We start from the raw sequence: 26801 nt of genomic DNA, 5'->3' as shown, positions 1-26801 counted from the left end.
CTGACAATTGTTTCTGTTCATGATGAAAAGTTCGTTCTAAAATTTCTTTAAATTGATTATTTTAAACTTTTAGATTTATTTAACTTGAAAGTTTACTGCACATAAAGATGCAAGTCTGGACACTTACGAAGGTTAATTTGAAGAGAAGAGTCAGTAGATTCCTGTAAAACTGTATGACTGCTGCAAATATATATGATATGATGCAAGTATACATTCCATAAGTATGTAATCTGTATGCATAATCTGTACCGAATCAAAATATAAAACAGTTCAGAAAGTCCTTATTGTTTTTTCTTATCTCAGCTCTGCCCCCTTTCCCTGCTGAAGGATCGCGCATGCTCATTGCTGATATATGGAAAAAGGGAAGAAATCAAACATCTCACTTCCTCAAATGCGCATGATCATTAGTAACGTTGGTACTGTGTGTGTGCCTGTGCGTGTGTGTGTGTGTGTATGTGTGTGTATGTGTGTGTGCGCGTGCTCCTGCCTGCCTACCTACCTACCTTACTGCTTGCCCAGCCTTACATTTCTATATATTTTTGTCAAAAACCTAGGGGTTGATTACCGGACTGTAACAAATCATATTTAGCATGTCGACAAATAAATCAAAGAAAGTGAAAATGGCCACTAAATCATGTCCTGACTGCGATCAACAGGTAAGAATATAGGAACAAGTATGTTACATTTTTGTTTTATTTTATTGCAATAAAATAGTTCTTCGCGTTTTCGTCAACAGCGATTTCTTTAAAATACTGTATGTTTAATGCAGGAGATTAGGGACACGGAGCCCGTAATTGTTGTCTTGAAATAGTTCGAAAGATGTTGTATTTCCTCGTATTTTATGAAGAGTATAGCGAAGAAAAACACCAGTGCGAGACAATGTTACAAATACGGATCACTGCCGTGCCATACATCGTGTGAGTGGTATATATATAAAAGAAAGGCATTATGAAAATGAGCGGCCAACAAAAGCAATGCAGAATTGTGTTAATCTTACCGCCTATTTTAAGTATTCTGCTCTACTTACATGAAGTTGTATCGATATTTTGATCTGTTTTCATAGGCCTACTCAATTATCGTTTTATTTTTATTGGAAACTGCTCATGTCATATTCCGGGAAACTCTCAACGACATTACAAAGAAAGCTGGGTGGAACGAGAATTGTTATACCTGCCTGTAATGCAAAAAAATATTCAAATAAATGCTGTGATACGTTTTCCGGTAACTTTATATGTTGCATTGATACCCAGACATATCACTAAACGCTTTTTGTTCATTATTAGATTCCAGTAGCCTGCAAGTCTTGTCACTGTGGCTATGTGTTTATTAGCCGAAAACTCCTAAATGCTAAACAGGCTGAGAGGTCATCAACCACATTGGGTAAGAAGTAGTGATTTTAAAAAATATACTAAATAATGCCCTTGGGTAGTTCAGCATGTTTGGTATTAAAACGTACTGCTTAACTGATATATTTTCCTTTAAAACTCATATTTTCTCTGTGTTTTGGTGCTTAGTTTGGCTTAGTTTATCTCATCGCAGGATTCTGTTTTGACTTTAGTGGATTTGCACAATTGTTATATGATAAGGTCACAAAAATATTTCTCAATCCACAAATTCACCAAAATAAGTGGTTGAGCAATAGCTGGAAAAAATATTCAGAACTGAAACTGATTATATTAGTATTCCCTTCCAAGTAAATATGATAAAAAGATCAGTGTGAATTATTTCCTACTATTTGGTTAGAATGTTATTTTTAACTGAATAGAGGCAACGGAGATGACAATAAAAATTATTCTTTAATATGTTCCACATTTTTTCCCTTTGAAAAAATACAAGCAATTAGAGGATTTTTTTTCCTGTTATGTATTAAACATTCACGTTTCAGTCAGACCAATGAGTACACCCCACTCAGAGATTTACTTCCTGCCATTTCCTTTTCTGCCCCATTCTATTATATCGTTGTCATAGTGAGCTCATAAATGTTATTGGTCTATAATACGTTATATTATGTACATGGATTATTTGTTATTCATTCATGTATTTTTCAGTTATAAAAGTCGTATATGCATGCTTCTGTGTTGTGTGTATATGCTGGTGCTTGTTTAAGCATACAAACCTCTGACTCATTAACAAGTTATGCATTCACATTTTTATCAAGATATTTACACAGATCCTTCTAGTTCAGTTGTATTACGATGTGGTCATATCATTCATACAGTCTCATATGATTCAAAAGATTCTTTAATAATTAAAAACTGGCTTATTAGTCATTAAAATTATTAAGGATATTTTATTGCATATTTGCTAGTGTTTTCAGAGAATAATGCGTAGTTCTGAAGAAGGATCATCAACAATCATGTAGATACATTTAATCATCTCTCACTGTCCGGATCAAATACAACATATGTTGTCTTGAATTGCCTGATATATGAAAATAGTTTTCTCCTCTTCCAGATTAAACTGTTCATTTGAAATGTGATTTTACAGATACGCTAGATGCTAAAAGGAGGAGGACAGAAAGAGTACAAGCAGAGAAGATTAGTGCCACCTCAGCCAATCACAAAGAACAGAGAAGGCAGTCCCGCTCAAACAGCCAATGTGAGCAGGTCCGAAGAGGGAGGGGACGGCCCAAAACCATTGCACACAAGAAGCAAGAGGAAGAGAGAGGTAAACGACTGTTAAACATTACACAAAGCCAGATCCACTCTTTACAGTTTGCAGATTTCATTTTGCCTCTTAATGTAAGCAGTCTTCTAAAGAAATTATTTAAGTAGAATCATAACCGTAACAAACCATGCAGTCTTTACCGTACGTGTTTTGTTCAAAAGAACTGAAAATTAAAGCCAAATGGAATGTTCAGCACAATCCAGAAAAATTATGGTACGCATGTGGCACTCCTGCTACACTGAGACAATACCGTACCATGTATAAGTTATTTTAAATGCTTTCTGGGAGGTTGGGGGGGGGGGGGGGATTCACAGGCTTTCTTAATTGCGTCTTGGGGACAAATACAACTTCTTGAATTTAGTCGAATTCCAACTCACACTCCAACTCAAGTTATACATAAATCCTTCTATCAGTTTCATGTCATATGTTTGTATTCTTTTTCATTTTGCAATGTTGTCTTTCTCATCAATATATATCTCACATAATATCATCTCCCTCCCTTACAGAAAAGCAAGACAAGGAGATTGATATTTACGCTAGTCTCTCAGATGAGAAAGCTTTTGTGTTTTCAGTGGCTTTGGCAGAGATCAATAGGAAGATCCTTGGTCAGAGATTGATTTTATAATGGGGTTGATTTTGAGTTACAAGAGCTGAAAATGACTGCAATGGACCTGTACTGAAGTAATACGTGAACTTTGAGTAAGTCAGGGCTTGTCAATGCCTGCTAGCCATGGTCTGCATGTGACATACAAGTTCTATAAAATGGAGAGTATCTTGAATGGATGGATGGATGGATGGATTTTCAGTACCACTTAGCTAGTACAAGGCATATTGTGTATAAATGCATTTTTAAAAAATAGTGTAAAAATAGAATTTAAAAACAAATTAACATAGATAATCAAAGAGATTACATTTTGATTTGTTTGTTTTATGTACAGTGGACAGTTTTTATTATATTAATTTATTAGGCAAAAACATTAATAAATGTATATTTAATAGTTTTTTGTATTTCATTTTAATTGCAATCCAACTTCAGATGTGTAAAGCTGTTACTTTTGTGGAACAATTTGCTTTGCACTCAAATAAAAATGTTGAGGACTAAATGGCTGAAAATGTTGCTTTCAGTCTTCTGGAGGCTTGTTTGGTCTTTAGAAGAGAATAGTGGAGCAATTCATTTTGGTATCCTGCTGTATAATGTTTTCAAATAGTGTTGTGGTAAATTTCCTCTAAGCTTCTTTCAGCACTTGCCAAAGCTCTTCTTTGGGCTTTGGCTGTTTTTCAGTCTTCTTGCTGTTTAAGTGATCCGACGCAGCCTCAGTTATGTTGAGGTACAGAGTTCTTGACAGAAGACTGCAAGCCTATAAGACCCTCTGCCACGCCATGCTTTATGGTCTTTTACATACTCTAATCTCGTATACTTGTTACCTCTATGAAAAAAAGACCATTTCTTAGAAGACTTTTCATGGCTGAAGCATGACTTGGTACCAGATGACTCTGATTCTGAATGAGAACATCATTGAATTTCTTTCTGTCCCTTAAAGAAGTGACCTTTGCTCAGGCACAGACAGCTCTTTGGTTCTTTCCGCTGTTTTTTGTCTTCAGCTTGCCCAGTTTCTTCAGATTCTTTATAACATCTTCAACACAACATCTTGAAGATCCAGTTTGTCAAACTATTGCTTGCTGGCTGAAGCCTTGTTGGTATAAAACTGTGATTTTATGACTGTTGGAATGAGTCAGCTCATTTCAACAGTGATATCACCCTAGAATTTGTAACCATCATACAAAATGTCCATTATGTTTGGCTCAATATCTCATGACATTTATTAAAAAAGTTAATTAAGTGAGCTTAATAAGATGTAAAATTAGATCAAATGTTTTGGGGTATTTTTGGTTTTATGAATATTGAATACTAAATCAATGGAAACTACCTGTTTTAAGGCACAGTACTCTAAATTCCTCTTCTGTGGTTAGCCTTCTTGTGCTTCTGCAGTTGTAGGAAGATACAGATGTCAGAGTTAATGAGACTCTGCTGTGGTCTACGGGGACTTCCTGTTATGAGGCAGAAGAACTAGAGTCTAGTAACCAGTTTCTTTGCAAAAATGGGGAGAATCATCTCTCGGAGTCAACAACATTGATTGTTCCTTGTTTAGACATTCATTATACTTAATAAATATACTAAAATATACAAAAACAATCATAATTTTTTGGCCATCATTATTATTGCTATTGTTTTTAGTATAACCACATGTCAATAAGGGTTTAATAACTATTTTTATTACTGATCAAGAGAAGATAATGGAATAATGGGAACATTTGATACACATAAATTGTAAACAAAGTACAAGGAAATTTATGTAAGAAAATTTCTAATAATTGAAGTCTATGTTGTTTGTTGTGTGTGCCCTGTGATGAGGTGCCTCTTCATCCAGAGGGTTCCCCAGCCTTGTGCCCTACTGTGTTTCCTGGACTAGGTTCCAAGCCCCCTGAAACAGTCCCCTGCCCCTCCCTCCAGTAGGTGGACAATAGATGGACAATAGGTGGACGTTTGCGTAGTTTTTTTTTTACCACTAGGGGGCAATAAAGCATTGGAATTGTACTGTAATACTGTGTTTTAAAAAATGGTATAAAACTACCTACGTTTACTAAATTGTTATGTTGACTTACATATTGTACACTAAAGTATGATCATAAAATTGTAGCAGATATGTGTCAGGCACTGTCGAATTCCAAATGAAATTAAATAAATTGTTATACAACGCCATCACATTAATCCTCACATTTTTAAATTTATTTCTTTAAATGTATAATGTTTATACAGTTTTTGGTAAATCATATATATATATATATATATATATATATATATATATATATATATATATATATATATATATATATATATATATATATATATATATATATATATATATATATATATATATATAATATCTTGATGAAGACTCTACCAATGTATTTACGCATACCACACAAATGAAGCAGGTCAGGTAGCACGTTTGGCTGCTCCTTGAAGAGGGTTATTACACACCATAATTAAATGCAGTGACTGGAAATAATTGCTTTTAATATGCATGTACTTTAGTATATTAAAATTTCAATTAGCTTCCTTGGTATGTCTTCAAAACATGCAGTAATAAGTAGTCAGTAAATGTCATGCAGTAGTTTCCAAGGAGTCTCCAGTAGAACACAGTTTCAGATATTTTGAAGAATTTTGAGGAATAATGCTTAATGGCCCTTAGAGTTTCATTACTGCAAGATGTACGTTATAAAGCGTAAAATACATGACTGGCTTCACACTATTCTACTACCGCACATATTCAAAGAGTAACCGTGAGTAAAACTGGCCGCGGTGTCTGCTTTTCCTGCTGATGACTGCTCACCCCTGCCTGCCCCTGTCACGCACACACTGTGGTGCTGGCCAGCTTCCTCTGAGCTTCTCGTCTGCTGGCAAATCAGAGGAAACCTTTTTACGACTTTATCAAATAGCAGAACAAATATCTAACAGACTATCACATACTTTCCCACCTGCAAGGATTTTTTTTCCCATACAAATTCGAGAGGTTCACTTAGTACTGATAATGGCCTGTGGTGCTGAACATGAATTTAAATCGACAAAAACATCTATTTCTGGATATGTGGTAGGTCTGTGTACTTACTTCAGAGGAGATTCTATGGCAACAAAACAATTCACTGTACGTATGACTGGTAAAAATATCAGATCAATCCAGCATCCTTGTGTCCCATGATGGTCTTCACCAGCACTGTTAAGTCCCATTGATATATTCCTATAATTGATGTGTCTTTAATATTTTGAGGTTGATGCATAATATGAACAGTTGAATAGTTGCTGTGGGTATTACAGGCTTTTAAAACAAACCCCACATGCTTAATGCTCATTTAGTTTAATCATAAACGAATTGATTCATATGTCAATCATGACATAATCTGCATAATCTGGGTCCTTTGGGAATAGGAGGTGAATAACGTATGTGATAAAAAGCTGGCTTTACCTCAGGCCTATTCATCATTTCTTAAGGGCCACTTGGGTCAGGTCACATGTGCAGAGCCATCGTTGGATCTGGTGCTGCCTGTGAAACTCATCAAGTTGAGAGACCAAATACAGGGAGAGCATAAATAATATACTGAGGAAAGCAAAATCCACTTTTCTTTTTGCCTCTGTGAATGGCTTAATTATCACCTTTAAACATATACCACCTTTGAATTTTAGAGATTGATGAAATTACTGATGAGGCCAGCTGACAGAGATAAATGCCACTGTGATTACAAGACAGATCTGTGATGGTGTGCAGTGCTTTCACCAGCAATATTTTCACCATTTAGATGTCAAGGTCTCAATGACATACTTTCTTTGTTGGATCTCTTCATATGTATCTCTTTTAGAATCAAAATCAGAATCGCGTTTTTTGGCCAAGTATGTGAGCAAACACATACAAGGAATTTGATTCCGTTCGATGGTGTCTCTCAAGCACAACATAAAAACAACAACAATATGTAAAGTCACAATGAACAATATACTGAGCAATATAATATACAGTAATGTATAATGTACAATATGTCAACATTAATGTGGTCAAGGCTAAACTAAAAAAACATATAGTAGCTTACCAAAGTAAATTACCAAAGTAACTTAATATGCGTATAATTGTATTTGATACTGACACGCTCAGAAAAACATTACGTCAGCTCTACCGCTTAGAAAATGCTTACTTACATTTTATTTTTGTCTAAAATCGCGAAATATTTACTGTTAATGTCACCCAATACCTATATTTAATAGATCTATACAGGATTAATGTACAGACACGTATGTGAGTGAGAATAAAATCTTTCGGCTTAAATATATCTCCTTAACACTGGGGGATCCGGTCACTAAAGCGTCTATAACTTTTGCTACTCTGTATTTCCCGAGTGTTTAGTGCACTACAGTATATATCATTAGGGAAGAGAAAAAAGAAAAGAGTGAACGACGGATGACATTAACACTACACACCCGCATTTCCCAGGAGCGGGTGTGGTCTTGCCGTTTCGTCACCGAGTACGTCACGCAGAACGAAGGCGACCGAAACGAGTCACATGACACGCTTAAAGGGGAAGGACTGCCTTTTGGTGAAATATATTTAATAAACATGGTAAGTAACTGTTATCACACCTCATATATATTATGATCAAGCGTACAGGATCGACGATGGGTCTCAATACAAATAGCACAAGCTGTGCCCAGTAAAGCGGCTTTAAAATGTTCGAAAGGACATGTAGTATGCCATGTATGTGGGCCTCTTGGAATAACTAATCTTTTATATTTATGAAAATGTTTGCAGCATTTATAAAATATTATATTACTCCATTTATTCCTCCTGTTGCTTCTTGAGTGAGCGTGCTGTTTTGAGATGTACGCGAGACAATAAAGTTGAAATCGCCACCTTCAAATAATGCTGATGCTACCGCTAAAGCTACTGTTGATTCCTACTCTTATTTACAACCTTCGTTCGGTACAGGTGCCATATATAAATAACAACGCCAATTTATAGATAATTCTTTCTATCTAGATTTCATTCAACGTCTTAATGCATTAAGACATTGGGTTTTAATCGTCGGTGTAATTCGGTTGTATGGCTGAAAAACGTCTACGTCTTCTGGAAACGGCAAAAACACCTGTCCTAAGTGCACATTTTAATAATAATAATTTCAGTCCGTTATGACTGAAATATAAACAAAGCACCAGTGTAAACAACACCGGTAGAGTTAAAGTTATTTAAAACACTTCCGGAGCTGCAATAACACTTTGGTCTGAGCAAAGCCACAGTTAAGTTACAATTATTATATATTTTTCTACAGTTTCCCTTTCTATCTTTCTGTCTTTGCTTAAATTAAGCAGTAGCGTCTTTTGTATTCTTTTTAAAATTTATCCGGAACATATGCAAACATATTCTGAGTACATTTCCAATGTGCACCCATGGGTTGTTTTAGCCGGCCACACAGCAGTCCGTGCAGGATGATCAGGAGAAACTCCTCGATGAGGCTGTCCAGGCTGTGAAGGTCCAGTCCTTTCAGATGAAGCGGTGCCTGGTAGGACCCCTACCGGAGCTTTTTAATGGAGTGAATGAGTCCCGTACAGTGTACCTTTAACTGTGCATGCTTACAGGACTGTATAATCATTGCTTGTCTTACTGTTCCAGCTGTTCTTTGACACATTTTTAATCGTAGGACAAGAATAAGCTGATGGATGCCCTAAAACATGCGTCCAACACGCTGGGAGAGCTGAGGACTTCCATGCTCTCTCCAAAAAGTTACTATGAACTCTGTATCCTTTAACTGACCTTGGGCAGAAATGCAAGATAGGACTGTGTTTCCACAATCAAATAACAAGAAGGGTGTCATACAGTATATCATTGGTGACACTTATCAGGAATGTAGACAGATGTAAATATCATGAAAGATTTATTTTGTGACCACATTTTAGATACGGGCAGTCCCCAGGTGACGAAAGTCGGACTTTATAATTTCATGATAATGAATGCACACACTACTTTGTGATGCACATGAAAATGTTGCCTGGTTTCAGTGGTTCATCATCGTCATCATCATCATTATTATTATTATTGTTATTAATAATATATGCTATATTGTTATTGTTCTGACACCTACAATTTAGATTTAAAGACGGACTTAGTGAATGAATGTCATTTGCAACCTGGGGACTGCCTGTGTTTCATAATAAAAATAGCCAAGGTTGACAAGATCTAACTTTATCACTCCTTGCTGTTAGTAACTGTTTCTAAACACGGTCTCTAACTAATGAATTAATATGAATGGGAGAAAATGAATTATAATAATGCAATAAGAGAAATTATTATTTTGCTCTTGGTTTCATTTCACCTTTTAAAACACATATAACGTTTTATAGTGCTATAGCTGGTCACAGTCAAGGCTGGTCTCTATGTCATACACACAAAGGGAAAAAAATACTTAACATGTTGCAGACATGGCCATCTCCGATGAGCTGCACTACTTGGAGATTTACCTTACAGATGAGTTTGCCAAGGGAAGAAAGGTGGTTGACCTGTATGAGCTGGTTCAGTATGCAGGGAATATCATCCCAAGACTGTGAGTGTCCTGCTATTCACCTCAATCAAGGAATATATTCATGTGAAATGAAAACTTTCTTTTGTTTATAGTTCAGCACAGCTTAAAAAAACAGACAGTGACAAAAAGAGCAATGCATTAGTACATTTCCATGATGATTATGTGTTGACATTATCCAAACATAGAATTTGTCATGTGAATGGAATTCAGAACATTTCAAAACTATTTTAAAAATGTGCAAACAGTACATGTTTTACAACCAGTGAAAAATGTAAGTTATTTTTGTGTGGTGTTGATCTTTCTTATTTCTACCTCATTCCCTAGGTATTTGCTAATCACTGTAGGCGTAGTATATGTGAAATCGTTTTCACAGTCCCGGAAAGATATTCTGAAGGATCTGGTAGAAATGTGCCGTGGAGTCCAGCATCCTCTTCGAGGACTTTTCTTGAGGAACTACCTACTCCAGTGTACCCGGAATGTTCTCCCCGATGACGGAGAGGTCACAGAGTACGCAGCCCTGTGCAGTCTTAATCAGAAACATCCACACCATTTCCTGGATCAAACTATTTATGCTACTGCTGCCCATTTTAGGCAAATTTTAAAGTAAAATTATATTTGAAAATTAGTTATAGAACATGCGGGATACAAGTACTTAAAGTATGTCATTATCCATTGCATAATGTGTGGAGATAAATTTAGGGCTTGTTTACAGATTGTATTTATTTCCTTTGTCCAGAGAGGGGACGACTGGGGACATCAACGACTCTGTAGACTTTGTGTTGCTGAACTTTGCGGAGATGAACAAACTGTGGGTTCGCATGCAGCACCAGGGCCACAGCCGAGACCGGGAGAAGCGAGAGAAAGAGAGGCAGGAGCTGCGCATCTTGGTGGGGACCAACTTGGTGCGCCTCAGTCAGCTAGAGGGCGTCAACGTGGAGAAGTACACCCAGGTTTGTATGTTTACTACTGCCGTGTTACCATCCCGGACTTTTTTAAGCCTTCGAGTTAATGTCCTTCTGCGGATCATGCATAAAATAACATTTGGTAGCGCTTCACGTTAATTGCACCTTCATAATGCTTTTATAATGCATTTATGGAACATTATGTGCACCATCATAATGCATTGATTATACATATTCATTATACATTATGCATTCATTATATATATTCATAGAACAAATAGAAGCAACAGTTTGTTGTTAATACATATGCATATAATAGCTGTTAAGGTATGTTAGGATGTTAAGGTATACTTACATTCTGCTCATGAATGTTATAAGAATGCCTAATGAATGCATTATGAAGGTGTAGTTAATGTTAAGCTTTACCTAACATTTTATCCATGTCTGGACATATGTTATTTCATGCTAACGCTTTGTCCTGTCACCGCTAAGGTTGTGCTGCCTGGAATTCTAGATCAGGTAGTCAACTGCCGAGATTCCCTCGCGCAGGAGTACCTGATGGAATGTATCATCCAGGTGAGCATTTATCCAGAAAATGCAACCAAAAACGTTTCTTTTTGCCTTTGTAAAGCAGTGTTTCTGAACCACAGATGAGGTGTTTTTTTGCTCACTACCAGACTCCACATTTTTGCTCCGGCAAAAATCAGGATTGTCTGGGGGTCCTCAGGGACCGGTTTGAGAAACACTTTTATAAAAATTATCATAAGAAACAAAAATTCTTTTTTTCATATTTTTAGGTGTTCCCGGATGAGTTCCACCTTCAGACATTAAGCTCATTTCTACATGCTTGTGCAGAATTGCACCAAAATGTGAATGTGAAGAACATTATTATCGCTCTTATTGATAGGTATTGTATATTTAACTCACCTTTTTGGCAGAATAATTTTTAACGAAAAATACAGTAATTTTCTTTAAATAATGACGAAACTCCCATTCTACCCCAGACTGGCCTTATTTGCTCATAGAGAGGATGGTCCTGGAATTCCAGCAGATATCAAATTATTTGATATATTTTCACAACAAGTGGCATCAGTTATACAGGTGAGTAGTGTCCATTTCAGCATGTGAATAGTTGGCAGTGAGGCAGGGTGCAGTGGTTAGCACTAACCCTAACCCTAAATGCAGAGGATGCCTTTCGTTGTTGTGCACTGTGTGCTGTGGTGTGTTAACAATGATCACTGATCACCAAGTTCTAAATTCCTTGTTGTTCATGCTTTTTCTTCATGGCCTAGTCTCGCCAGGAGATGCCTTCCGAGGACGTGGTGTCCTTGCAGGTGTCCCTCATCAACCTGGCCATGAAGTGTTACCCTGACAGAATAGATTATGTGGACAAAGTCCTGGAGACCACATTGGAGATTTTCAACAAAATGAATCTGGAACAGTAAGTGCACCACCTCTTCTGGGATATTGCTTTGGCTCTTATTCATATGTCTCTTAAGTGCTTCAGTGTAAGATCAGAGGAGCTGGACACAGCAGACTTGCTTAGGAACTGATTGTGTCCATGTGTTTGCTGGTAGCAGATTGTAAGGGAAATGTTATCACCTCGGATAATTTCATTTAGTATCAGCCTGGTACAGTAGAAACCTTGTGCAGTGCTGCCAGTGAAACTCTTCAATTTATTTCTAGTGTTCTTCACTATAATTATATTTTTCTTGAATATCTCCTGCAAAAAGAAATTAAAGATTTCCATGTTAAGTAATGCAAAGAAAAATGTATTACATTACGTCAAAATTAATCCATTACTTTCAAGAAACAGATATTGTTTTGTTTTGAAGTATGGCTACCAGCAGTGCAGTATCCAAGGAGCTGATGAGATTGCTGAAGATCCCTGTGGACATCTACAACAATATCCTGACTGTGCTTCAGCTCCAACACTTTCACCCACTCTTTGAGTACTTTGACTATGAATCCCGAAAGACCATGAGTTCCTACATACTCAGCAACACCTTGGACAACAATACAGTGATCAAAGCCCAGGAACAGGTGAAATTTCGTATTATTTGGCAGTAGGAATATTCACCACTTACAAGCACATGTAGGAGGCTTTTTATTTATGCTGGTTAATTTTAAAAAGTTACATAAATCCAGTACTATAGACCAGTACTGTTAAAATAATTTTGAAATAATGATACTTGAGTCACTGGTGATGATCTAGTGTCCCCGCTGATGTTTGGGAACATGTTTCATAGAGTGATAGAAAAGAAATAAAGAAATACAAGCCATTTATGAAGGTTTCATAGAGCCCTGCATGAATATTTCAGCTTTTCATGCTTTTTCTTTTGCAACCATTTTGTGTTAGTGGCCCTCAAGTGTTGTAAAAGTAGAGAATGTTACCCTGCATAGCGCTGAATGTTTCTCATGACCGTTTGATGTTTTAGCTCCCTGCTCATTTTTATTGTGATTCCAGCAGCTTCTTGGCTTTATTTGTTCCCCTTTGGTGGGGCATGAATCGCGATTAATTGAGTGTCGTTTGTTATACGGGCGGCACGGTGGCTCAGTGGGTGTCAGAGTGACGGTGGGGGTTTGAATCCTGCCTCTCTTCTGTGCGTGGAGGGTCCTCCTGTGTCATGGGTGTATCCTTCAGTTTTGCTTCACAGACCAAAGACATAGTCAGGCTCATTGGTCAGTATGGGATGTATGTGCTCTGTTGGGTCTGGCTGTACCTCAGCCTTCGTGGCTGAATTTTAGGAGACCACTGTTTGTAATAAGTTGTCGTTGGTTTTTATGCAGAGCAGACAAGCTAAAAATCTACTGAGAGACAATTTGTTTTGGGCTTTACGCTACTGACGTGTACGCATTTCATGATACATTTGCTCTGTATTCTATGACAGAATATGACCCCAGTAGCAATTTTCAAATACAATTACAACCAGTCTACATGAGCAGAACAATTAATAAACCTCACCGGAAGGACTGGCATTTAAGTGTATCTTCTGGTTGCAGTCATTGATTTTTTAAATATATTTAATTTAAATGCGATCAAATTCAGCTGTAATTTTTTATGTGGCAAGTGTAAATTCTCTAGGGTAGTCTATGATACAGTTCAGTAACTTACATATTCATTCCATTCATCTGTCTTACAACTGTTTGTTCTGGTCTGGGTTATGGAGCCAAAATAAGCATAATTTAACAAATGTGAGTTAATTTTTTCTTCGCACATGGGTAAGATGCAATTGTGAATGTTTGAAATAAAGGTAAAATTTTGTTGAGGCATGGAGTGTGATTTGTTTCGTACATGTAAATGTGTAAATCACCTTGCTAAACAGATTAAAACACAAATCAGTGTGGATTCCATTTTTCTCTTTATTTAGGTAGATGCAGTATTAAAGCTGGCGTCTACACTGATCCAGGACCAACCTGACCAGCCTTCAGAGGACCCAGATCCTGAGGACTTTGCTGAAGAGCAGAATCTGATTGGCCGGTTTATTCACATGCTTCTTTCTGAGGATCCTGATCAGCAGTATATGGTAAGCCAAGAATTCAAGAATGACTAGACCGATTATTGCCTTCATGGGGAAAATATATAATATGAAACTTAATATAGTCTAGCAGTCTTTTCAACTTTGTATGTCATACATTATGCCATTATTTAAATTCTTTCCTTATGTATATTTTTTCAAGATTTTAAACACTGCCAGGAAACACTTTGGGGCAGGAGGGAACCAGAGGATTCGATTCACGCTGCCACCTCTGGTGTTTGCTGCATATCAGCTTGCCTTTCGTTACAAAGAGAGTTCCAGTGTGGTACGAGTCCAAGTCTTTGTGTCATTTTCTCTCTTTTTAATGATCTCACATCTGAATCATCTTTGAAACCAAGATAGAACAGCTGTGAATGAGCGAGTGTCTATTCTGAAATTATTTAAAAAGTATAGCTCAACAAAACTGACAGAATGTTGAACAGCTCTTTACCTGTATGATTTTGGTGTAGGTTTGACAGTCTGATGTTAAGAACCTAATGACGTCTGTAATGTATAAATATATTGACATTTTGACTTTTACAATAGTTTGATGTACTGTTTGCCTCACTTATATGTCACTTTAGACAAAAGTATCTGCTAAATAAAATAAATGTAAATGTAACTTAAGCCTTTCAGCTGTACAACAAGTACTTCTACCTCAAGGCTTCTAAAAAAATGACCTGAAACGCATTTATCAGTCCAACATATTCAGCTTTTTTAAGGTTATCATTACTGAAGAAGAACCCTTTTAGTTTGTTTCTCATTTTGATTACAAAACAATCAGGGAAAAAATCAGGGAGCGCCATCCCTTGCTTGTATGGTATAATAGAGCAGTTGCTACATGAGAGAGAAGCACTGAAAAATTATTTGTCCCAGAACAGACATTCAACACCGCTGGCTCCGCTCTGTAATTTCTGACATGCGTTCTTGTAAATCTCCTCGTATGCTTTCAGGATGAAAAGTGGGAGAAGAAGTGTCAGAAGATCTTCTCCTTTGCCCACCAGACCATCAGCGCTCTGATCAAAGCCGAGCTGGCTGAGCTGCCACTCAGGCTCTTTCTCCAGGGAGCCCTGGCAGCTGGCGAAATTGGTTTTGAGAACCATGAGACGGTGGCTTATGAGTTCATGTCACAGGTACTGCACACCTGGGAGGAAATCAGGCTGGTGGCACTTTACATCGAATCAGAGACATCAGCATGAAAAAGTGCGTTTGTGTCGTTTCTCGCCTTAAGGCGTTTTCCCTGTACGAGGATGAGATCAGTGACTCCAAGGCCCAACTGTCGGCCATCACGCTAATCATCGGCACCTTCGAGAGGAGCAAGTGCTTCAGTGAGGAGAATCATGAGCCGCTGAGGACGCAATGTGCGCTGGCTGCGTCCAAGCTACTAAAGAAACCGGACCAGTGCCGGGCTGTCGGCACCTGTGCCCACCTCTTCTGGTCGGGACGCAGCAGCGACAAGAATGGAGAGGAGGTGAGTGAAGGAGCCTCAGTCTGATCTCTGAATCCTAATTAGTAATCTCTCTAATATCCATACATCTTTCATAAGCACTTATCTAATAAGACTTGCGGTGAGTCTTGGATCTCAGGAAGCACAGGGCACACCTTGGATGGGATGCCAGTCCCTCACAGGATACACACTAGTGCGCACACTGAGACTGATCTGGATGCATTGATTTACCGAACTGCATGGACTATGGGAAATATCTTGAGAACCCTGGAGGGAGGAGCGCGCATACACACACGAAGCAGGGAGCCGAAACCCAACCCAGGTCCCTACGTGATGCCACCGAGCCACTGTGGCACTATAACTCTACTCTATAATTTATGATACAAAGTTGTATTGCTTGTGCCTTGTCTTCTCGTGTTATATTAGGCTGTAATATGTAAAATTTTAATGCAGGTCCTCAGTAATGACCATAATGATATTTCAGTCTGATTACTACGGCCAAAATTGCATGTGTTATTCTAAAATGGAAAGTGGAGGATGGGGTGGCTTAAATTAATTAGTGCGTTTTGTGTCAAATTAATAAATAATCCGTAGTACAAGTAATGGGTTTTAAATTCTGATGTGTATGCATACTGCTTTCTCTTTGCTATGTGAATTTCTTGTGTGTTTGCTAAATGTATTACGCTCATAGCTCATAAACAGCAATGAATCATACATGCAATCTGTGTTTGCAGAATGAATTCTGAATGGCATGAACTATTTTTATGAACCTATGTAAGTCGTAGGCATGATTTTCTGAGAATATTTTCCGCTCCATCTCAGTTTACTCTTTTCTCTCTGCGTTTTGTTGCCATGGCGTGCTTCTTTCTTTCAGATCCACGATGAAAAGAGGGTGATGGAGTGCTTAAAGAAGGCTCTGAAAATTGCTAACCAGTGTATGGATTCCTCTTTGCAAGTCCAGCTCTTCATTGAGATCCTCAATAGATACATCTATTTCCATGAAAAGCAAAATGAGGCGGTAGGCTATTATTTTCTGTGAATGTTGCTCATACATACATGGTTGGATGTTTTAAATATGTCCTATCTATTTAAAATATATTGGCAATTCTCAAAACCTTTACTATTAGTGCATTTGTGGTTAGTCCAGTCCATGCAATTCATCACTTCAAATGGGTTTTTAAGAGAATTCAAGATTATAGGAGTAACACTCATCCCTGAGTGCGCACTCTTAAAAATTTGCTTTTCATTTGTCTTTCAAAGTGTTTTCTTTTCTGCTAAAAAAAATATAAAAAGATACACATTCCTTCACCCTGCGGTAAAAGATGACCAGCTTACCCACAACCTTGGAGTTGAAGCATGGAGTTTTGAAAATGAGCTTAACTCTTATCACTGTGCATGTGTGCCTCTGCTCCTTTCGCCTTAGGTGACGGTTCAGGTTCTAAATCAGCTCATTCAGAAGGTCCAAGACGATCTGCCCAACCTGGAGGCAAGCGAGGAGACAGAGTTGATAAAAAAGCACTTCCACAACACGCTGGAGCACCTACGTGTTCGCAAGGAGTCCTGTGAAGCCGATGGCGCAGCTTATGAAGGGGTGCTGCTGTAGAGAACACTGCGCAGACCGTAATCCCTCTGCCTGCATTACACTATTGCATTCATATTTAAAAAAAAAAAAGCTTGTTTCTATCACTAGCTGTGTATGATTTTTTTTGCCTTTTCAATGTTAAGAGCAAAGAGTGTCAGACAGTTTGAGTCAATTTTTGATGCAGTTCAGCTCAGTTCAGTTCTATTAATATCACATACATATACTCCTTGCTTTACAATGGTTTGACTTACGACATTTCGACTTTATGATGGTGTCAAGCTTTTAATTTTGATCTTTTCCCGGCTAGCAATATGCTGTATGATGCTTTCTATTAATGCTGGCTAGTGGCACCATTCATCCAGCCACCCTTCCAGTCTCTCTGGGGATCAGAAGTGTAAATGTCGACTATAACCTTTAACAGTATATCACATGGTGTTTTTTTTCTGTGTTTAACCAAATTTTCCCAAGCCCTAATGTCCAAGTGTGTCATTCATATCATATTCATGTTTGATTTCATGATGGGTTCATCGGAGCGTAGCCCCATCGTAAATCGAGGAGCCTCTAGTGCTCATCCCAGTGTGGTTACGTCAGCCAGCAAACAAAGTGATATTGCAAGTAGATTGGAAGTATAGACCGAAGCAGCAGAACACATACATGGTAAAATTAGTATGGATAAGAAAGAAGACTGAGTAAACAACAAATTCTGTTGTAAATTGAAGAATTAAAGTTCTCTGCGGTTCCGGGCCCATCTCGCTGCCCAGTCCAGTGGTCACAGTTTATTCCCTGATTCTTTCTCCTATTACTTTGAGTGAAACTATTTGGGCGATGAAGCTCAGGGTACAGTTTCCTTTAAGCTTAGGTAAGCCCAGCGCACAGCCTTATTCTCACTCAGCTGCTGTGTCCTGGTAGCTTTCAGTATCTCTTGCAGGGAATCCTGGGAATAAGTGTGTATTTTGGTATAGTGTCCTTGTGTTGCTGCTGTTCGCTGTACGTAGGGGTGCGTCTCTGACAATCTGCTGGGGCCAGTGGCTAATTCGTTCAACGTTCACAGAGGCTGTAACATTTTTGTCCTTGACTTTGTATTTTCTTATTCTGCATGTGTCATTTCAGTTTAGGGTAAAAGTATGTATGACTATTTGAAATGTCTGTACACTTGGAGGAAGTTTATTCTCTGTCTTCATGTAACATTTCTGTTAAAGGAAACTTTTATGGCTGCCTTTATTTTGATAATATTAGTTATCACTGAATGTTCAAACCCCATCATTGCAACTTTAAACATCTAGATTATTGTTAGAAAAAATATTGTATTTTTAACATTAAATTATATCATTGTCATTATATTTGACTAATACAAAAATGTGTATTGATAAAATCTATATTATATTGACATTAATGTTTCTCATTTTGCGTCTTCTGATTTCAGAGAAGGATTTCTTATCTTAACATCAAAATAAACTTCACAGCTTCTAGAAAGAAATTCAGGATAGTTTTCGAATTAAAATCTGAGCTAAAGTATGTTAGGATCCTCTTCTTGTGTGAAGGAAGACGGGCACCAAAATGCATCTCATGCTCAGAGCAAGTGGCTTTTCTACATGTAGTTTAAGGCTTTTTTGTCACTGACAACATAAATATATTTTAGCATATATATATGTGTGTGTGTCTGTGTGTGTGTCTGTCTGTGTGCGTGTCTGTGTGTGTCTGTCTGTCTGTGTCTGTCTGTCTGTGTCTGTCTGTGTGTCTGTGTGTGTCTGTCTGTGTGTGTCTGTGTGTGTGTGTCTGTCTGTGTGTGCGTGTGTGTGTGTGTGTATACATATAATACACATACACAACCGCAGAAAAAATTAAGAAACCACAGCACAGTATTTCATTTCACTCATTGCAAACTGCAGCCTGCTTCTTCTCTGCTTATTGACAAAAGGCTTCTTCCTTTATAGGACTTAAGTCCTACTTCTAGGAGCCTGATACGACCTGTCCTAGCAGTGCAATTCACACCTGCACTTAATGTTCCCCATTCCTTTTGAAGGTCATTGATGTCATCATCCGATTCATGAGCAACTGTCGAATAAGTTAACGGTCATCTCTGGCATTAGAAAATCACTTCTGCCCTTTACCTGGCTGGTTTCTAGTCATTCCCAGTGTCTCCTGCTTCATCTTATTCTTGTGTACTGCTGCGTTAGAAATTTTGAAGCTGGAAGCAACCTAATGCTCAGCATAATCTTCTGCCAGCAGAACCACGATTAAACCAGGATTTATAAACTTGAGAAATATGTGTCATATTTATGAAGAATATAGAGTGGTCCAATTTTTTTTCTGCAGCTGTGTGTGTTTGTATGTGTGTATATATATATATATATATATATATATATATAGTGAGAGAGAGAGACACTCACACGCACAGAGTCAAACCTCGGATTGCGAGTAACTTGGACTTGTTTTGCAAGACGAGCAAAAATTTTAAATAAATTTTAACTTGACAAACGAGCGAGGTCTTACAATACGAGTATTACGTGTACGCTTTGTCTGCCGAGCGCCACGTGATCAATGGCTCTTCTCTCTCGCTGCGGGATTGTGGGTAATCGTCTCCCATGCCCGGTTTCAGTCGGCGTGCCTCACTCGTATAGTCTAAATTTAGTAGAAAACACCACCGAATAAGGGTGTAGCAGTGCGAACCATGCATCTGTTTATAACGCCAATGCAATGTCACATTTCTGCGAAATCGAAAAGAAGCCAAAAGCAGCTGTCATTGGATAGGTTCCTTGTTAAAGTCGCACAAGAAGAAAAAGTTTCCAGTGAGCTAACAGATAGCAGTGATTCCGTTAGTTATAGTGGAAGTCATCCTACAAAAAAACCCTTCTCTTCTCCTCTCTCTCGTCTCCTTCACACCATCCACGATTGTTTTCAAAGGTAAAGTGCAGGTTAATTTGTTTTATGTATTTTTACTTTATATTTTGCATTAATCATTTTTATATTAATATTTTTTGGATGTGGAACGAATCATCTGAGTTTCCATTATTTCTAATGGAAAATTCACTTTGATATACGAATGCTTTTGCTCTACATCTCTAACATAAACTTGAAAGTAAAATCTGAATGAAGTGGACGCTAGCCACCAGGTGGCAGTATCTACAAGATGGAATTAAAAAGCTTGTCTCCCTGATACACGAGAAACATATGCGTAACAAGGAATTCAGACACATTAAAAAACGAAAGAAAACTAAACATCTGTATGCCTAAATGGTCAGGTATATTTTCTACCTTTCCCCAAAGAAATAGTTCTCTTTTGCCCTCAGAATTAGAATCTTTCAAGTAAAATCATCATTTTTGATATAGGGAAAATGCACTCAGTGGCCAGTTTATTAGATACTCCTATATAGTGTTGAGTAGTACTGACTAGTAGCTCTAGAACCACTGCAAGGGTTTTACTGAGCTGTAACATTCTACCTGTGGCCTTCCTTTTACCTTCAACAAGTCAGGCTATTCTCCTCTGACCTCTTTCATTAGCAAGGTGTTTTGGCGACAGAAATGCAATTGACTGGATGATCCAAACTATTAGCAGTGAAAACAAACAAACTATTGTGTATAGTGGCCCAGTGTAAAAAGGCCAATACCAAGAGTATGGATGTGTGAGCAAATAGAGTTCCTGGATTACAAACTGGGAATGATTGGCCCTGTTTTTCCCCAAGGCTTAAAATGAGTTCCAGACCAGGTCTTGCCAGTTATTTTCACAGATCAGAAGGGCAGGTGTAAATGCACAAATACACCAAGAAATCCCAGTGTGATCGAATGTGTGGAGAACCTTCCAATGCAGACAAATACACACTGTGATTGTAAACACATTATTTCCTCAATCAAAGAGTTTCCTACCAAAACCAAATAAAATGAAACAAAATCATCAAAATCATCAGGGCATAGGAACCAGGGTGGGCGGGGGGGACATGTACCCCCCAGTATTTAATTAGGCTTCTTTCATCCCCCACCAAAAAAAAACAGACCATTACATTTAAATGTATTAAGTAGTGCCCCCCCACCCCCTCAATATCGAATTCCCTCCTACTCCCTTACTTGGGACAACAAGTACAAATGCAACCACACCCTGTCTCTTCTGTGATTTCGTGTAGAAAACAAAATAATCCATATTTCATTTTTATTGTTTTGATGTGGGGTCCGGCATGGGTGGCTGTGAATTTGCTACCCCTGAGGTCTGCCCCTGGCATTTATGGCCAATGCAGGGTGGTTCTGAATCTCTGTTTCTCTTTCGAACACCTTGGTTTTTGTTCTCTGAAAGTAGTTGGAATAGATTTTCAAGGACCTGGTAGGCTATGGTTGTATTTCATAAGTGGAAAACAAAACATATTAGGTTAAGGTGGCCGAAAACATTTTTATCAAGTATTTCACTGTCAAACTGAATATTTATAGATTATATATAATTTAAGAATTAAGCTCTGAAACGTTCAGCAAGCAGCAGTGATTTTGGCACTTTAATCAGGGATGAAGAAGCACTTTGCATAGTACCATTATTAAAAAAGGCATGTCAGTTTAAGCCAAAACTAACATTATATTGACAGAACTCAAGGTATTCATCTGTATTGGTCATTTTCACATTACATTGTCTTAAAGCAGTTTATATGATCTCTGCCCAAAGACCCCAGTGAGCAAACCAGAGGTGACAATGACAAGGAAGAAACCTTGGGAGGAACTACTCTCAAATGGGGAGCCCATCTTTCAGGGGCCGGCAAAGGAAGTCAAATGAACAAGATGGCAGAATCCTAAATGTGTAGGGCAGGCAGGTGATGGCAGGCAGGTGCTGATGCAGCTTCTGACAGCAGAATGAGCAGCGATTCCACAGCAGGGCGGGTAGGAGAGACATCACAGGCGAAAAGGCCAAAAGGAAGCCACAGGTAGTAGAAGTGTTGCAGGCAGCAGGGTAGGCAGAATATATATTTTTCTTGGGTCTCCAGGGAACACACCCCAGGAGAGTGGGGGGGGGGAGATGAAAAATGCATAAGCCATTGCAGGGGAGACTAGAGGCAGAGCAAACAGTTAGGTGGGTTCAAAATGTAAGCTCCGGCAGATATGGCTATGGCAGCATAAGTTGGAGGGAGAGGCAAGTGGGAATGCAGGCATAGGGAGTCCCTGAATGTCAGCACTCCAGTTCCACAAAGGGGTGAGAAGCTAGAATGACAGCACTGACAAGTCAGTTCATCCAAAGCCAATGGCAGCGATCCTCACCCAGCTTTACATATGAGCATTGAAACATAGATCTGAATCAACCAGGACGGATCTCTGACCACTGCGTTAAGCTGAATACGAAGACCATCAGGGCTGAGGTTGTCAAACTTGCTTCAAGCAGCCTTAGGACCTACTAGCAGTATTCACATTTTTTTGTGTTTAATTAACATAAGGGAATTTTTAGCCATCCAACACTGGATGTCTAGTAGACAGTCTACTAACCCAGAGGGCTGGAATGCATTATCTGCTTTGTGAGTGCAGTGCATCCACGCTTAGCCTGCAACTCTAGCTACAGCCTGCAGGGTGCAGCACAGCCCAATTGCAGATGATGTGAACAGAAAAACACAATAATTAAGATACTAACTAGGGAGACAGGAACATGGAGTGGGGACATGGACCCTTCTGCCCCCCAACCAATATTTAATTCACCACCACCACCCCCCCAAAACAAAGAATAAAAAAATCTTAAAATCAGGTTATGCTTCAACCCCCGCCGCCCCCCCCCCCCCCCCCAATATTAAACTTTGCGACGCCATTGCCATGTTGTAACCAAACATCATTAGTGAAAACACAGTAGTTAATCTTGTTTCAGACTGAGTTTATTTTATTTATTTCTTCATGCTGTCTGCATGTGAATGGATTGCACATGGTTAATGCACATGCAGTTATAATAAAGGTGCGGAGAGCTCATTGTGTACGCGTATATGTGAGTTTGCTACTGCAGTGACATCATCTCCTGCAGCTGAGGCTGCACTTGGATTGGTTCCCTGAGCTGATGGCTTGGGTCATTAGTTTAGCAGAATAATCCTCTTACATACTAAGCTGTTCTGGCTTTAACGTTTAGGTCTCATCTCAACACCTATTTCAATAAAAGACAATGTAATAACTTGAAATACCCAGTTAATCCATTATGACTAATTAAAAAGTTAAATTAAATCTTTCTGTTGTGAATCAGACTGTAGCTTGGGTGAACACTGAAGGTCATGTGTTTTATCTGGATCATCATCCAGGAGTCAGCGTGGCACAGATAGATTCAGCAAGTTGTACAGCTTTAGAAAAGCTCAGCCCTGGGTAAACTGCGCCCCCATCACCTCACCCTAGCCAGCTATAGCTGTATCGATCTGCAGCATCCTCATCTCTGAAAGGCATCTGTGAGTACTCTCACTGAACCGACAAAGCCGAAGACGCTTACAAACAGCTGCTGAAACCTGCAAAGATTTAAAATGATGTTACTATCTTCAGACCTTATAAACATATTAGTCAAACCTATTTAATTTCCATTCCTTCCTTCCTACTTATTACACTTGCTGATCTACATACAGTATATATTGTCTATATATATACTGTCTTGACTCAGCTACTGTTTAGTATCTTTGAAATCCCCATATGACCGTGATATGCTTATTCATATATGAGGGGAACCTGAAGATGAGGTCAATTTTGTGTTGATGTATTGTACAACATACATGCTGCCATTTCCTTTTTGTGATGATACACATCATGAATCATAAAATATAAACATAAAATTACTTCCAAGCTGTGAATTGTCTCCTAAATATTAAAGGGTTATAACGCACCTCGGTCTCAGCCTTTTGTGAAGATGAATAATATAATAATGGTTTTATTTAGGATTATCTTGATTTGTTATGGTAAATTTACCCCTATGTGTCCATTAAATGAACATGAAGTGATATAATGGGGGCTGGGATTTATGGAAATAAATTGTGCTACATGGTGCAGAAAGTGTTTAATAATGGATAGTGATAGTGTAATAATGAATTAGGAATGTGGGCGAGGGGGGTGTCAGTCTTAATGCAAAGGGAAAAGCTGCAAAGTCACTCTAAAGTTGCTCTAAAGATCCAGCTCAGACTGATCCAGCTCAGACTGGTCCCGCTGGACGGGTCTAGTTTCAACACAGAGTAAAATGAAATCTTCCCTCTTTTTAAGTGTTGCCAAATTCTGGATAAATGCATAGCATTCTTGTTTTGAATTTGTAAAAAATTCCATTGCAGAGGAAATAAAAAAAATGCTAAAAGTGGCATTAAAACTGGATACATTTTCTGTCCTGAAATGCCTTTCTCAGTGTAAATTATTGTGAAGACTTGAAGTTCATCTCATGTCAACCGCATGTGCTTTAGGGATGGAGCCCATGCAGCACACTGATTATGTTCTGGACAGTAACACTTAAAACACTTAATCTTGCTATCATTCAAAGCTTTTGAAAACCTGTGGCAACATAAGAATGACAGCACTGACATACCCTGTTAAGGCAGAGTATAAATGAGTGATTGCTATGAGAGAATGTTATGTGACTGTACCATTGATGAGGACCCAGCATTGGATATATAAGAGATGATTGACCACAAATTATTCTTCGTAATAATCTCTGGAGTCTGCATAAATATTGCAATGTGTAAAATGTGCAGATCCATCTAATGTAATGGTAACCACAACACTTTTTGTACTGTAAGAACAAAATTAGTTCTTTTCAAGTAGCGCTGGCTGAACTCCGTGTAGAGCCCTCAGCCCCACTGCAGATGAACTAATTCCACACTCAGGAGTCTCTGACATCTCGAGTGCAGTTGTTGGGCTGTAGGATTCTTCCCCTCTGGTCTGTAATTAAATTCTCATGTTGATCTTTCACAAATCAGCATAAATATCAGGTCTGCTGACCTGCAAAAAATTGTTATAAACTATTTCTTGTTTCAGAGTTGTGAGCATAAAATCTGTTTAAAAAATAATGAGTAATCTCCCACATGCTACATTTAACAATCGTAAATTTATAGACTACAAAATAAAGAATAAAGTGAATGCTGCTTTAATTAACCAATTGTGTGAATGCATTAAAAAAATAATAAAAGTTGATGCATTTAAAAAAGGGGAAAGCTGAGTTTGGTTACTGAAGTAATGGGTGTTTATTTAGCTGGTGATTAACTTAATGTAATTAAATAAATGACACCACAAAATTACTTAACATATAGCCATTAAAAATCAATTAAAACATCCATCAAGATACATTTTAAAGCTCTTATTGTATGTGATAATTGGGCAGCATTCTGGTAACCTGTGAATACTGTCTGTGTAGTTCAGCCCTCTGTGATGAAAACTAGCATTTTAAGTCTGCTGCAGACAGCTAATATATTCTCTGTCTCATTGTCATATACATTATCTAATTATCATATGCATACAAATGTATACATACATACAAATATAACAGTTTAGTATAAATATTATACAGACATAATTAATTGGGAGTTATATAGATTACTGACTCTTGGTATAATTAGCTTTGGCAGAATAATATTATTATAATTACTATACTAATATTCATTTTAAAGGAAGCATATTTAAAATGTCAGATTTCATTTGCTGATTTCCTTTGTAGACTAAATATGCTGAATGTGACATATTTTCTTCCAGATAACTATGATACATGAAATTCAGAGGATGATGAAGACTCTTTACAGGCAAACAATTTTTATCTTTTTAGTAATGTATTCTTTAACAATCAGACTTAAGTCCCCATGCAAACTTTCAGTCACTGTGGAACTCCGAATCATTAACGCCTAGTGTAATCATCCAACCCATGTGTTAAATAACCCATGCACTGCATTTGCAGTTCAGCTTGATAAATCACAGTGCTGTGTACTATGAATATACATATTTTCCCCTCAAGATTCCCTTGCAGCTTCTGTTGGGTGGTTCATTAATCAAAAACCCGTATCATCAAAATGATCATGCGCCTATTACACTTGCAAATCCTACTGTGCCCTGAGAATTAGAATTCCAGCCTTGTAGGTTATGTTACTTGCTTTACTCATACTAAGACAAGGACAAGGCTTTTGAAAATCAGATCTGAAATGTCAACATTTGTTATGCTGCCTGAATAAAAAAGACACACCATTTTGTCATCTTATAAGCCTCAAAGAATTTATATACAATTATTGCTAAGATTTATTGTTCATTATTGGTTACGTAAACATAATTAATGAGTGGTAAGTGTACACAGTATGTGTTGCTTAATGACAGGAAAGACATTTCGAGCAATTTTGTTTGGCAATTTATTCATTGTGCCAACATCATAGACTGAACTTCGATGGTATAGCCTACTACACATACAGTAAGCTAGTATGGCTCAAATAATGATAAAAAGTACAGTAACCTGTAGTAAGTACATAAACCAGTAACATAGGTATTGTCTTAAGAATTATGTACTTTGCAGAATATTGTACATAATTGTACGTGGTATAGGCCTACTTTCATACGACGGGCAGTGTGGCATGATTGTTTACACTGGCATTACTGCAAATTTGCAAGTAATGTGTGGCGCTACAATG

The 26801-nt window shown here is 38.0% G+C and overlaps 2 protein-coding genes and 1 long non-coding RNA gene across 4 annotated transcripts; 2 read left to right on the top strand and 1 right to left on the bottom strand.

Annotated features, from left to right (window-relative positions):
• The first annotated feature begins 393 nt into the window (after positions 1-393).
• On the top strand, positions 394-5437 carry LOC125706613 (UPF0547 protein C16orf87 homolog). Its single transcript, XM_048973365.1, has 4 exons — positions 394-656; positions 1284-1380; positions 2488-2667; positions 3174-5437. Exons 1-4 carry the CDS (start codon positions 591-593, stop codon positions 3290-3292), a joined length of 462 nt encoding a protein of 153 aa, XP_048829322.1. The 5' UTR covers positions 394-590; the 3' UTR covers positions 3293-5437.
• A 173-nt stretch (positions 5438-5610) lies between these two features.
• LOC125706265 (uncharacterized) lies at positions 5611-7630 on the bottom strand. The gene is made up of 3 exons (XR_007381956.1): positions 7415-7630; positions 6693-6770; positions 5611-6123 (listed from the first exon to the last, which is right to left on the bottom strand). It is a non-coding gene; the product is annotated as an uncharacterized LOC125706265 (long non-coding RNA).
• Positions 7631-7658: 28 nt separating this feature from the next.
• LOC125706264 (vacuolar protein sorting-associated protein 35-like) lies at positions 7659-18622 on the top strand. 2 transcript variants are annotated; one of them, XM_048972862.1, is made up of 17 exons: positions 7659-7832; positions 8671-8769; positions 8908-9004; positions 9684-9807; positions 10111-10293; positions 10523-10736; positions 11181-11264; positions 11486-11595; positions 11693-11789; positions 11981-12129; positions 12524-12731; positions 14060-14215; positions 14370-14492; positions 15160-15339; positions 15438-15677; positions 16528-16671; positions 17077-18622. In XM_048972862.1, the coding sequence occupies exons 1-17, from the start codon at positions 7674-7676 to the stop codon at positions 17254-17256; spliced, it is 2547 nt and encodes an 848-aa protein (XP_048828819.1). In that variant the 5' UTR covers positions 7659-7673; the 3' UTR covers positions 17257-18622. The 2 variants fall into 2 exon arrangements, with proteins under 2 accessions (XP_048828819.1, XP_048828820.1); XM_048972863.1 differs by lacking the exon at positions 7659-7832 and adding an exon at positions 7858-8505.
• Positions 18623-26801: the final 8179 nt, after the last annotated feature.

Source organism: Brienomyrus brachyistius, chromosome 13 (genome assembly GCF_023856365.1).
Source record: "Brienomyrus brachyistius isolate T26 chromosome 13, BBRACH_0.4, whole genome shotgun sequence".
Lineage (NCBI taxonomy): Eukaryota > Metazoa > Chordata > Actinopteri > Osteoglossiformes > Mormyridae > Brienomyrus > Brienomyrus brachyistius.
Note: the sequence above shows the minus strand (reverse complement) of the source record. Positions and strands in the feature narration are given on the sequence as shown.

What these genes read in the sequence shown, in the direction of transcription:
- LOC125706613 (XM_048973365.1), top strand. Translation starts at nt 591, where the DNA reads ATGTCGACAAATAAATCAAAGAAAGTGAAAATGGCCACTAAATCATGT. An exon ending in GTCCTGACTGCGATCAACAG is followed by an intron (nt 657 to 1,283) that starts GTAAGAATATAG and finishes GTTCATTATTAG; the next exon opens with ATTCCAGTAGCCTGCAAGTC. An exon ending in GAAGCAAGAGGAAGAGAGAG is followed by an intron (nt 2,668 to 3,173) that starts GTAAACGACTGT and finishes CCTCCCTTACAG; the next exon opens with AAAAGCAAGACAAGGAGATT.
- LOC125706264 (XM_048972862.1), top strand. Translation starts at nt 7,674, where the DNA reads ATGACATTAACACTACACACCCGCATTTCCCAGGAGCGGGTGTGGTCT. An exon ending in ACGTGGAGAAGTACACCCAG is followed by an intron (nt 10,737 to 11,180) that starts GTTTGTATGTTT and finishes GTCACCGCTAAG; the next exon opens with GTTGTGCTGCCTGGAATTCT. An exon ending in AACAAAATGAATCTGGAACA is followed by an intron (nt 12,130 to 12,523) that starts GTAAGTGCACCA and finishes TTTGTTTTGAAG; the next exon opens with TATGGCTACCAGCAGTGCAG.